The sequence below is a fragment of the Dysidea avara genome, chromosome 3, assembly GCF_963678975.1.
Source record: "Dysidea avara chromosome 3, odDysAvar1.4, whole genome shotgun sequence".
NCBI classification, from domain to species: domain Eukaryota; kingdom Metazoa; phylum Porifera; class Demospongiae; order Dictyoceratida; family Dysideidae; genus Dysidea; species Dysidea avara.
In genome coordinates, this window is record NC_089274.1 from 35,742,177 (window position 1) to 35,754,461 (window position 12,285).

Here is a 12,285-nt window from a genome sequence, read left to right on the forward strand (position 1 = left end):
TATGTATTATATATATAATTTGTACATTTACTGATAAAATATTTAAAGTACTTCATCTTTTCTTCTTCCTGTAGTAAAGAAAAAAACATAGGTTAAAAAGTGCCAAAGCTGGCCATAGGCTGGCTTTGGGGTATACAAATACAAAAAGAAATGAAATCTAATCCAAAACAGCCAAGCTGTAAAAAAAAAACAGTGCGGCCCTCAAAAAGGCTATGGTGAAAAAAGATGTGAAATCCAAGGTGGCGGCCAAGAAATGGCTGTGATGGTAGGTTAATGGTAAAAATTTTAATAACGACAATTCAGGTGAATTTTTGTGCCGCTTCACAAAATTTACCTGAATTGTCATTATTAAAATTTTTACCATTAACCTACCATCACAGCCATTTCTTGGCCGCCACCTTGGATTTCACATCTTTTTTCACCATAGCCTTTTTGAGGGCTGCACTGTTTTTTTACAGCTTGGCTGTTTTGGATTAGATTATATATACACATGTATTATTTATCTTTTATCAAGGTGGAGAACCACTGTCTGCATTAGTTTGTAGTGATCCTTTGCCTGGTCCATCACAAGATTTAGAGAAAGTGGTTTCCACTTATTACGATGAGTCCAAATATAGTGGTCAACATACGAAAGATATTTGTGGTGGTGTTTCAGTCTGTTGTTGCTCCAGCCTGTCTCTTGGTGATTATGCTTTAGCAAGATCTGAATTCTGCAGTCGTACGCATCCCCAACCATGTAACAAATGTGCTGAGTTATTGAAGGTTGCAAACATAGTACTAAAAGAGGGATTTATTACACTGCACGAAGCTTACCAATTAGTCTCACCAAACACAAAATATGATACAGCAAAAGCAAAAAGAATGCTTTTACAGCTACCGTTAGCATCCATAAGAGTTGGTCTGCCTAATAGTGGTACAGCATTCACTCTGTTAGTGGAACACCAGCAATCTTTGAATTATGATAAATTGTCAGTAATGATCAATTCATTACTTCAATGTTCATAAGCTACCATGGTGGGTATTGATAAATCAACTGTTCAAAAGTTGCTAGGCATTGCACAGTCAGATCATGAAAGACAGTGCATTCGCTATGCAGTCTTTAAAGCATCTGGAGTTACACCCACTCAGGCTCGCAAACAGTTTGGTTTTGATAATATGACAGAGAAGGCTCGACAAGTAGAAGCATGCATTAATTCTGTTCGTGCTATTAGAGAAGCAATTGATGAGCTTGCCAAAATTCAAGATGAAGCTTTGCTAGCAACATTTGGAATCTCCTGATGAGACTACAGTATCTTCAGATTCTGAAAGCTCTCTGTGCTCCCTTTCAGAAAATGAAGAGCTTGAGAGACTACCTCAAGAAGGTATTCTTGAAATGAAAGAGTTTAAGGAAATTGTACACAACTGCCATTTTAATTGGTTCAACATTGTGGAGAGCTGTCCCAATGTAAATGAAGGAGCTTTGGCAGCTACTTTAAACAAATCCTTACTTGATAATACTTCAGTATGTTTTGATAGCTCCAAGGTTTCAATGCTTCTACAGTCCTGGGATGCCTACCATAATGCTACAATGGATGCATATGAAAGTGAAAGAATAGCAAGGGCTGTCAACGGCGAGATTGTGACAGAGTCTGAGGCAGATGTGAGTCCTGAGGAGCTGGTTGGTTTGAATGACATAGCTAGTGAAAAGGGAAAGTTGCTAGTTCAAAAGCAAAGGGCAGCAGTAAAATCACGTGCTCGAAGATTGAAAATGAGGATGATTGCAGAAGAGAGGTTTCTTGCTCGCAAAGTTACAAAGCGTACAAGTAAGGTACAACAGGAATGTCCTGACATAGGTAAAACAATTGAGGATTTTGTGTCAGCAGGCAGTGTAGGAGCAGACCAATGGAGACGGACAGGAGTACTTACATTTGATGGAAATCTTAAAGTTGGAAAGAAAGTCACTTATCAGAAAATTAAACAGCACCTTGAAAACGTGTACAATCGTCATTTTACATATGGTACTGTTGTCCAGCTTTGCATTCCAAGAAATAAAAGGCGGAGGTCAGCATCCAGGTATCAAGGGTTAGCAATGGTTACAACAAGAAGAGCCCGAAAAGGATTTAATTTAAAGTATAATCCAGATTCACACTGGTCGGCTGCCCTGTACAAAGGTTTTAATGATGTGCAGTATTCTGATGGAAGAAACATTCTGAATCTGAATCGTGACGATGCCTCTGGATTTCGATTGGACACCCTCACCACACACAAGCAGTATGCCACCCCAGTAGTTGCAAATAAAGAAATTCTTACTACACGAACAGATTATGTCAATAAACATCCTTCCACACTTCAAACTACTTCTTACAATTTCAGTGAGACCAAAACTACAATGGAGATGTGTGTAGGGGTAGTTAAGGCACCTGAAATTCACCAAAAGAACCCTTCACAACATGCAGCTGATTTGAACATGTTGTGTACCATGCCAGAGCTTCAATCTGTATTCATCAATATGGAGACAAACAAACCCAAAGAAGTTGACTGTATAAGAGTAGATGGAGCTGGTGATGAAGGTCCCAGTCATGTTGAGGTTAAATTTTATTGGACAAAGCATCATATAATGCAGAAGAAAGTTGCTACACTGGTAACCACCCGTAGCAGTGGGTCAAGCTACTTGAACAGAGTAGAACTTCACAATGGTTGTTTGTCATTAGGCCATGCAAATCTCTTCATTCCATCTACATTGAATGGTTCTTGTGTAGATCCAAACACTGGAGAAATTGATACACAGAAGTTTAAGGCAAACTTGAGCAATGCCATTGATGTTTACATTGATAGAGTTGATGGTTGCCCTTGTGGTAGCACAGCCATTAAACTGTACCGTGGTAGTGAAGAATCTCAGGAGCTACAGGATCGAGATAAACTGTTAATTTTTCTCAAGGGATCAAAGAAGCAAAAGGATCAGCTACAAAGAGATGACCCAGAACTGTATTTATCTTTTCAGAAAGTGTGGGATGTGAGAAATGCCCACCTTATACATGATCTACCCTCTCAGTATATTTTTTATTTGGTTTGCTGCTACAAGGAATCCTGCCTTCACCCTTTCTGCCAAGCAGGCAGACCACCAGAACCACTGAGGTGGTACCAAGGTGGTCCTTTGATTACAGAATTACCTTATCCAGTTCCTGATCCTGAGCGTCCTTGGGGCTCTACATCATGTCCAACTTGTGACAGTTCTGCTCAATGTTTTGGGCATTACAAGTCAGTTTTTGTAGATGTAACAGACAATTCTGTGCTCAAGAAATTGCAGCAGCCGCCGTCGACAATGCTGAAAAGATACTTCAGTAATGACAATGGTTATACTGTGGAATGCATATCAGAAAAAGTTCTGTTACCAGTTGAAGAATGCAAGATTTGGTTGGAGCATTTAAAAACAATCGTGGAAAATCGTAAGAAGGGTGCAAAGAAAGCTGTTGCTACAAGAAAATCAAAGAAGATTGAACTAATTTCAGCATCCAAAGCAGCTGCCCCCCAAGCTGACATGGATTTACCCCACACAGGTTTTGAAAGTGACAGTGATGAAGGAGAAGGTAGTGATCAATGGGAAAGTACGTATTGTGCTACATGTGGAGAAGATGAGGGAGAATCAGAACAGCAAGAATTTTGGATTGCATGTGATCTTTGTGATGCATGGTATCACTTGTCATGTGAAGGCTTACGAGCTGTACCCACTGATGACACATACATTTGTATTAGATGTCAAAATTGAAGTTTTTTATTATTGAAACCAAATCATTAGTATAATACAAGATTAAAACTGAAATGTTGTCAAATCCCCTACTAGGGGGGTGGGGACATAGTGGGGATTTGACGGCTGATTTTTCCCCAGGGGTGGGGAATTTGACACAAAGATTTGTCAAATCCCCTGTATTCGGGGGGTGGGGGGATGGGGCATGAAATTGACAAGTGCATCTTATCGTAATGAAACAATGCATCGCCCGCCCGCATGAAAATATGCGAGCAGATATGCCTGAGTCCAGGACGGGAAACAGAGACCTTATTTGGAGAGGCCTAAACATGATGTACTATGAAGCTACATCCTACGGCGTTGCCGATATCACTAATACAGTTTCATAACTGAATGCTACAGAGTTAGGAATACTATATGGAGCCTATGTATAAGTACAGTTAGCACCTCTATCAGTTTTGCATGTAAGCACGACTACAGTATCTATGTAACTAACACACGTACCTATTATTCTGCCCTGTCACGTCTAGAATTGCATGTACGCTCCGTTTCCTGTTTCGCGTTTGTAATTAGAGGCGCGTAAGTACGAATATTACGCGTCCCTCGGTTAGGCCACTCCAAATAAATTCTATTTCCCATCCTGGACTCAAGCATATTTGCATACGGTCCATTTCCATTATAAGATTAATTGGCAGCTTTTCAAGCCATTATTTGCCCAGCACAACCATAAAAAGCTGCATAAAAGCATGCCTAAGCTTGTTCCTTCTTTTTCAAATTGCAGAAGTTTGTGCGGCAAAAATTGTGCCAACTTGATAGCACTGCTGACATTGTTTCAAGATGGCTTTTACTGAGCCTCTCAGTATGCAAGAATAACCGGAAAATAATGGAAGAATACGGAATACTGGAATATTTAGAGCTGACAGTAACTAGATGCGGGCGGTGGACGGGAAACAGAGAATTTATTTGGAGTGGCCTTAGCACAAGTTAGCATGTGACCCAATCTTTCCACACCGTGACAAGATGGTCTCGCGTGGCCAGACTACTATTTTCCCTATGATTGGAAAAAAGTGGTCTGTCCATGCAAGACTGACAGAATGTGCATGGACTAGTCAGCCCACCATCTTGTTCATGGATTCTCATACACGGAATTCAGTCAAAATCTACAATGGCACTTAAATAGGAGTGAAGTTGCTAGCTAGCTACAAAAAATATGCAAATACACTGTATTAATGTTAAAATCTAAGGATTAACCACACAAAATATAAGTCCTGAGTTTAAACAGTTTAAACAAGAGATAGTTAAAATGCAAAAAAGCTAGAAGTAGCTATTAAGAAATAACTACAAGAACAGAAAACACACTACAAATATATAAATAACTATATGTACAAACAACTAATATTGGTTGTATTGCTTAATGTCATCTGAAGGTCATAATTGTTAGCACACTCCAAATGACCTCCCAACTTCACAGCATCTTCACCACCATATTGTTTAGTGTCTTCATCAGACCATCCCAACACATATATACACTGATAAAATGAAGAGTAACCACAACTCTTAAAGAGTTCTCATAATAGGGAGGATTTAACACCCCTGGAGAGCAACCATTACTCTAAAGGAGTCTGAAGGTGGTATCACTTACTCTTCAGAGTAATGGTTATTCTCTTCAGAGTGTTGGTTACTCTCCATGGGGTGTTAAATCTGAGAACTCTTTAGAGTGGTTGTTACTCTTTATTTTTAACAATGTAGTTGTGATTTCCAGCTAATAGTTGTATAATCTGTCCAAATTCAGGTCAGGGCTTTGGTTCAGGGTTCCTATAGAATAAAAATTACTGCAAATAAAATATAAGCCATCAACTGGAGTTCCTTAGATAGACAAAAAGGTCATTACATACATAAGGACCTGCAAGAAGGCTAATGCCTGTAAATGCAGAAACTTGATATTATTGACCACTGAAATAAAAACCAACTTCTATACTGAATTGCAGAATAATCCCCAGGTCAGATAATGACTGAATCCTTAGACAGATACAGTCTAGACAAGTTGCTAAGGAAGCCACACAGCTAGGATCTGGAAATTTTTCTGCATTCAATCTATACCCAAAACAGCATGTTTATTATATATTTTTTTGCTATTGAATTCATCACCTTTGCACTTGACTTGCAATACAATTTGCTGCTTTTACAGTATAATTCATTGCATTTACAGTTGCAATAGAATTCATTACTTTGGTAATTAAAGCTACAACAGAATTATAGGCACTATTTACATTAAGATTCATCACTTTTGAAAATTTCTCTAATCAGTGAGCACCTGGCTAAACAAGAACACTTACATAACAACAGTTGTTGACTAACCAGAACTTGTAGTGATTAGTTTGTTTTCAGCACTTATAACTTGTTTACAGGATGCTTGATAAAGATTCCTACACTGTGGTTCATTATTGACAGACATTACACCATCAGGTGAGTACCCAATATTTGCACCTCTCTAACCACTATACATACCCAGAAAGTCTTTAATAAAGAAGTACAAGGAAAAACTAGGAATTTTAGGGATCATAGAAAAAAAGTAGGGAAACAACGAAGGTCACCTACACCTGAAGATATACTAGTGAACATTTAATCCCTGGTTCAGTGTATACCCATCCCATGAATGAATTAGGATTAAATGGTCCACTAGTATACCTGCAGGTATAGTGACCTCTCTTGTTTTACTATTTTTTATTTCTTTGATCCCTAATTGCATTAGTCAGGCAGTCAGTAAAAAGTCCACTCAAAAAAGTTGTAACAACTTATTGGAAGCATTTCAGGTCATACTGAGGTACTTATTGGGTTGGTTATACCTAACCAATACTGCCAAGGCACTGTAAAGGCATTGTGATAGTGATATTTTAGGCCAGAAAAGCCTAAACCTTCTAATGTATAGTACTATCATACTATACGATGGCATCATGCAGTCATGGATGCACGCCCACAATAACTTACTATCTTCGCCTGTCACTGCTTATAGAACAAACAATGAGTTATGATGAAATTTCCTGCAAATGTGATGAATTTTAATGCAATAGTGCACATCAAATTTAATTGCCAAGATAACGAATTCTCTCTATCGCAAACGTGTCAAACTCCATTGAAAACAGTCTTTTTATTATGCTGGAAAATTTGCTGCAGGCCTACTGATCAGCAAGAGGGTGCCTACAGAATTTGTCTACTTAGAAGAAGTATACCCTCACAAACTTCATCCTGGAGAAGCCATCATTCTTTACCTTCACAACTTTAAGCAACTGCTAAAGCAAGCAATGCCGGGGTTGGAACAGAAATGACCAAGTCATTATCATTATACCAGTTTGTGACAAGCTTACCCAGACCCATATAGCATTAGTAGGCAGCTACACACAGCCAGTGTGACAAATAGCTTTAACTCTGTTGTTAAGCTTTCGATGGCAGTTAATGAACAAATACCCACTTAAGCAACTAAATTTAATGAACTGAGGACTCAAATACAACAGCTGACAGAACAGGATAACGCACTTACCACAAAACTAAAGTGTGAAAGTACACAACACTGTCATTACTGCAAGCAGCTGGGGCACACTCAGTGTTCTGTCTAGTAAGAAGAGCCAATCAAAGATGCTTTACTTGCATTGTGGTAGACCAGGACACTTAGCAAGAGATTACTGGCAGTATGAGGCAGCAGATGTCCCCATGGACAGATATTGCACACCTCTTTACAGTGTGACCAAAAGGTCATCTCCTTTTTGATGGACTGAGGACTGCAATAAAACCTTTTCACAACTGAAGTTTGTACTTATTCAAGCACCACTACATGACCTGATGATAGCATCACTGATTGAAACTGCTGTTTGGTCATGGGGAGGAACTGCACCAACCCGTTTAGCAAAGTAAACCATGGTGACCATGCAGTAAGCAGCATAAGAAATCAGCATTTCCAAAATGTCTACAGCTAGCATCTCCCATCAATTTGAGGCTGGAATATGCTATAACACAGCCACCTTGCTCAATCTGGGAAAGCTAATACTACCACTAAGTTATAACCAATTATTTGTATAAAAGTAACAATATATTGTCACCCCTACAGGGTAAGCTATAATATGTTGGAAATCAGTGTGTAGATGGAGTTATAGTAATTCTGCTGTATGCTGTTTTTTTTTCCTGGGCATTTACCAGCTGTGCTGACTGCCCAGTACAATAAATAAATATATAAGTAACAACTGTAGACGAGTAATTTGGTGGCTTGAAGGAAATCGGAATAATAGCCATTGAGTTATAACTTGAAAACCAAACATGGCACATGATTAAGTTCAGCAAATAATTTGTGATCAAGGCTACCAGGAACTTCCTAGGGACTAAGCTAAAAATCAGCATGTAGACGAAGCAATAATTTTACAGAAGCATTTAGATTAAAAATACTGCAAACACCAAACATCTGCAGAAAGTATGCAGTTGAGATATTCTTATAATGTAGTTGTCCAAAGTATTCTACAGTTACAAAAGTGTCAGTACGTATTACAAAAGCAATAAAACAAAACAAACACAATTAAAAACTTATGTTCTTTCTGCTGTTCCTCAGAAAAAGACAGTTTTGCGGTTTGCAAATATAGAAAAAAAGTGATATCTATACTCAAACATCCAAAGTGTGAGAAAAAGTGCGCCCCATAAAAAGCCAGGGTGATAAAGGTTGGTTGTAGGTACATCTGTGACCAGATTTTACAAAACCGATCCAAATCGCACAACAGGCAAAATCAAACTAACATCACCAGTGGATAGCTACACTAGTTGTGACCCTCAGTACTACTCAAACTACACGAGGCTGGTTTTAACAGATGTCTTTTCTGGGTGGTGTGGAGTGCTCAAATGGTGGTTTCAGGCCTTGTGAAGGACCTGGCTTGGCAAGAATCAGTGGTTTACTGGTGGACAGCCTTATAATGTTGGCCAGACATTTTCTCAGTTGATTTTGTTACATGTCTGCCACTAAGGAGCCAGCACAGCCCTGTAATCTCGTGTCTGGACTCCAATCGTGGTATGCCTCCATTTTGAGGTCTATCTCTTGCCCTCCCCACCACCCCCACCCTCCACTCCTTTGTGAGCACTTGTGATACTACTTCACTTGTCCAATTGCTCAGATTTTCTATCTTATTTGGCGGGAAACTCTACGAGCAGCTACAAGCACTGGAAGTGGTCTAAAAGGTAATAATATTATATTGATGCATCTTTTGTGTAAATTTCATATGCGTGCTTGCTATCCTTGGCAAGTTATGCTGACTTGAATTCATTTATCTCAAAACTTTTAATGTGCGATTTGGACAATTTTTCCAAAATCCAGTTACATATGATAATGGATCATGTTATTTTAACAAATACTCAAGTACGAATTTTACTATCTGAATACCAAAATCCTCATGAATGTAACTTCTGCTAAAAGACAGTGATTGTTTACACTTACAATAGACACGTAACAGAAACAAAACATGCTAACCAGAAAGTGAGTCATGATAAACATCGGCAATGTGTAACCGATGTGATTGACATACCAACACTTAATCATCACCTGGTATATGGTTCTGGGACAACCAGGATGTAGTGGAGTCTGTATCCAGTATCAACCTTTTCCATTGTCTAAAAGATGCATATAGATTAAATACCTGAAAATCTGTACTTGGTTACCTTAAGAAGATTTAAGCACTCATATGGCTCACCGGCGTCCCAAGCTCCATATTTCATACAGTACAACTCCATAACTCCACACATCACTCTGACCAGAATATGTCTTGTAATTTATTGCCTGAGTAACAAAAATTTGTGACATATAGTTGATTGTGTAAAAGAAACAAATACCTCAGGATCTGTCCACTATCACCACCATCAATGATTGGGGTGACCATCAACCATCTGATGTCTCAAGCTAGGATGTTCTAAGCAAGGTGAGCGAACGGCATCAAACATCGTAACTATTTATCAAAAAAGTGCTTTGATACAGCCAAGAAAAGTGAGTTGTCAGTGAGGTTTTAAAAATATCCCATTCATTTAGTATAGACCATTCAGGTGTGCAAAACATGTTTAAAATATAAAAATATTCTTGTTTCAGTACAAAACCATTGGGAGTGAACACATGTTCACTTCTTTGATAGTTCTGTATTTGGCGAAGCTCAGGTGAACACATACAACTATAGTCTTGACTGGCTGTACATTGTCATGATCAACTCTCCACTGCACATGACTGATGTCTGGCTACAAGTTGCTGAGTTTGTCTGTATTGCCTCCATGAATCTGATGAAGTTAACCCTTCTATAAAAGAATTCTTGTATTATGGTGAACATTTAATTTTTTTAGACAATATTCTCTGATAAAACAGAATTGTGATTCTCCATGATTAAATGGGTAACTCGTGAGCTTGGGTATTCTGAGTCTGACTAACCATTGAAGTTCTCTACACACTGTAGATTTGGATTACTGTAGAATGGTCATCAAATTCCATTCAGTAATCAGATCATGATTCCTGTGATGGAATTAACTAATATTTAAAACCTTCCTTAAACAGATTATCTGGAATCAAGTGTTGTGTGTGAAGAATTTAGTTGATGCACCACAGAGTCTACTGAATGTTCACTAAGTTTACTGTACATAGCTTGAGTTGGCTCCCAAAACCATGCACTCTTTCCAGTGCTGGATTCTCTCAGGGAAAGTCTGGGAGTCTTTAGGGAGCAATACTGCATTTCTTGCTTTCTTGTTGCAATGTGAACACTCATCCACTCATGTCAAGATTCATGTTTCACTGTGTTTTTGCCCTACAAAAATGGCAGACATATAATTCACATGATATTTTAGGTTACGTAAGGTGACCACGCCTTCCTGCTAAACCCATATATACATACGTACTTACTCTCACTAACTGGTCCTATTTTTTCTTTAACTATTTCTGTCGCCACAGCCCTGGCCACAAAATAAATGTGACCCAGTCTGAGAAAACCGGTCTTATTGCCCTAGTCAGCAGATTCGATTTTGCACCCAGGACACAGCTACATGAATAAACTATCTAATTCCACATTTAAAATCAGCTAGACTTGAGTGGTCTGGTTTTGCTGGCTGCTTTTCCCAAGCCCAGTGGCGATCCGTACGTGTGGTGTGGGACCTTAATGGAGTTCTGGTCAGCCTGTGAATGACTGTGTGTGGCTGTACAGCTCTGTGGTGTTGAATAAGAACCTCTGCTGTGAATTTCCTTTCATTTCAGCCAGTTTTGAGACCTCAATGGCTCAAAACTTGGCCTAATTCATCCCTTGGCCTAATTCATCCCTTGGCCTTCCTTTTCAATTTTTGAACACCATCTTGCCTGTCTTCTAGGGCCCCGCCTCCCACCCAATTTGCAGCTCGCCTGATACAGTCAACCTCGGTTTAAAAACTATCTAAAATGGCGGGAAACTTAGTTGTTGGCTACTTGCACAGTGGATGCTCTGGAAGGTAAGGAATTGGTGTAAAACGTGTGAAAATTTGGTACACATAGCATTGACCATTGGCGAGCTACAACACACTAAATACTTAAAACCGGCATTTCTCGATACTTTTAAATAGGCTATAAGCCCGGTTTTGTCAGACTGGGTCACAAATATAGTACACAATTGATTCTCAAGTCCTTAAATTTATGTCATTACAAGTCACAATCTTATGTTAGAACATGATGCGTTGAATATATGATGTCCGTGTATTTACATAGTAGCTACACTTACAGACTTCTGATACAGGTTTTTGATAAGTATTTATGCTCTCAGTCAAACTGGCCCAATACTGCTCTACCAGTGGTATTCCACTGGACCAATTGCTTCAAGTTTAAAATGTATTAGCCACAAAACTGAACTAGCGCAGAAAAAATGAAACGCAAGCTATGACCACTTTTTGTTTTACACTGCGCCATTGGAGTACCATATTTATTTATTATTATTTATTGTACTGGGCAGTCAGCGCAGCTGGTAAATGCCCAGAAAAAAAAAAAAAGAAACAGCATACAGCAGAATTAATATTAATTACACTGTTCTGATATAACTGTGATCGCTTCCTTCTTGCTATATAATACCTACATAGAATTTAATAAATGCCATATTAGGTAACTATGAAAGTATATAGCTACAAAGTTACTTTGCAAAAATCTTATCCTTCACCACATCAGCATATTCATTGATAATAAGGTGGAGTACATACATTCCTCAAAAGACGTTATCAACACCACATAATTCCAGTGCATCAACTGATTTGATATTAACGCAGTGTTAATTTTATGAGATGTTTACTCCTATCTGGCTATGTTGAAATATATCATTCAAACTATGGGCATAATACAGAGAAAAAGGTAACCACTAACCACCACAATTTAGGATGAGTAAATAAAGCTTTGGTATCAATCCTTCCAGTTTCTTCTTGGCCATCAAGTACAGATAAATGTATAATGTAAAGAAAGATATAGAAACAGATACAAATGCTTTAAGCAGTCATGCATGATTCCAGTAGTAGTGTAGCTATGAAATAAACAAACCATGGACAGACAACAA

At 38.6% G+C, this 12,285-nt stretch overlaps 2 protein-coding genes across 4 annotated transcripts in view; both read right to left on the reverse strand.

Moving 5' to 3' along the window:
• The window catches only part of LOC136251934 (uncharacterized), a 68,804-nt gene extending 64,505 nt beyond the window's left edge, over positions 1-4,299 (reverse strand). For 2 of the 3 annotated variants that reach the window (XM_066044321.1, XM_066044319.1), the window contains exon 1: positions 4,229-4,297. The gene's annotated coding sequence lies outside the window, so the exon portion shown is untranslated. Of the gene's footprint in view, positions 1-4,228 lie in introns of all 3 variants that reach the window. The other variant, XM_066044320.1, reaches the window with a different exon arrangement.
• Positions 4,300-5,500: 1,201 nt separating this feature from the next.
• Positions 5,501-12,285, reverse strand: part of LOC136250839 (uncharacterized) — a 177,557-nt gene continuing 170,772 nt past the window's right edge. The window contains exon 14 of the mRNA XM_066043165.1: positions 5,501-5,539. Within this exon, the coding sequence (XP_065899237.1) occupies positions 5,518-5,539 (22 nt within the window). The 3' untranslated portion in view covers positions 5,501-5,517. The remainder of the gene's footprint in view (positions 5,540-12,285) is intronic.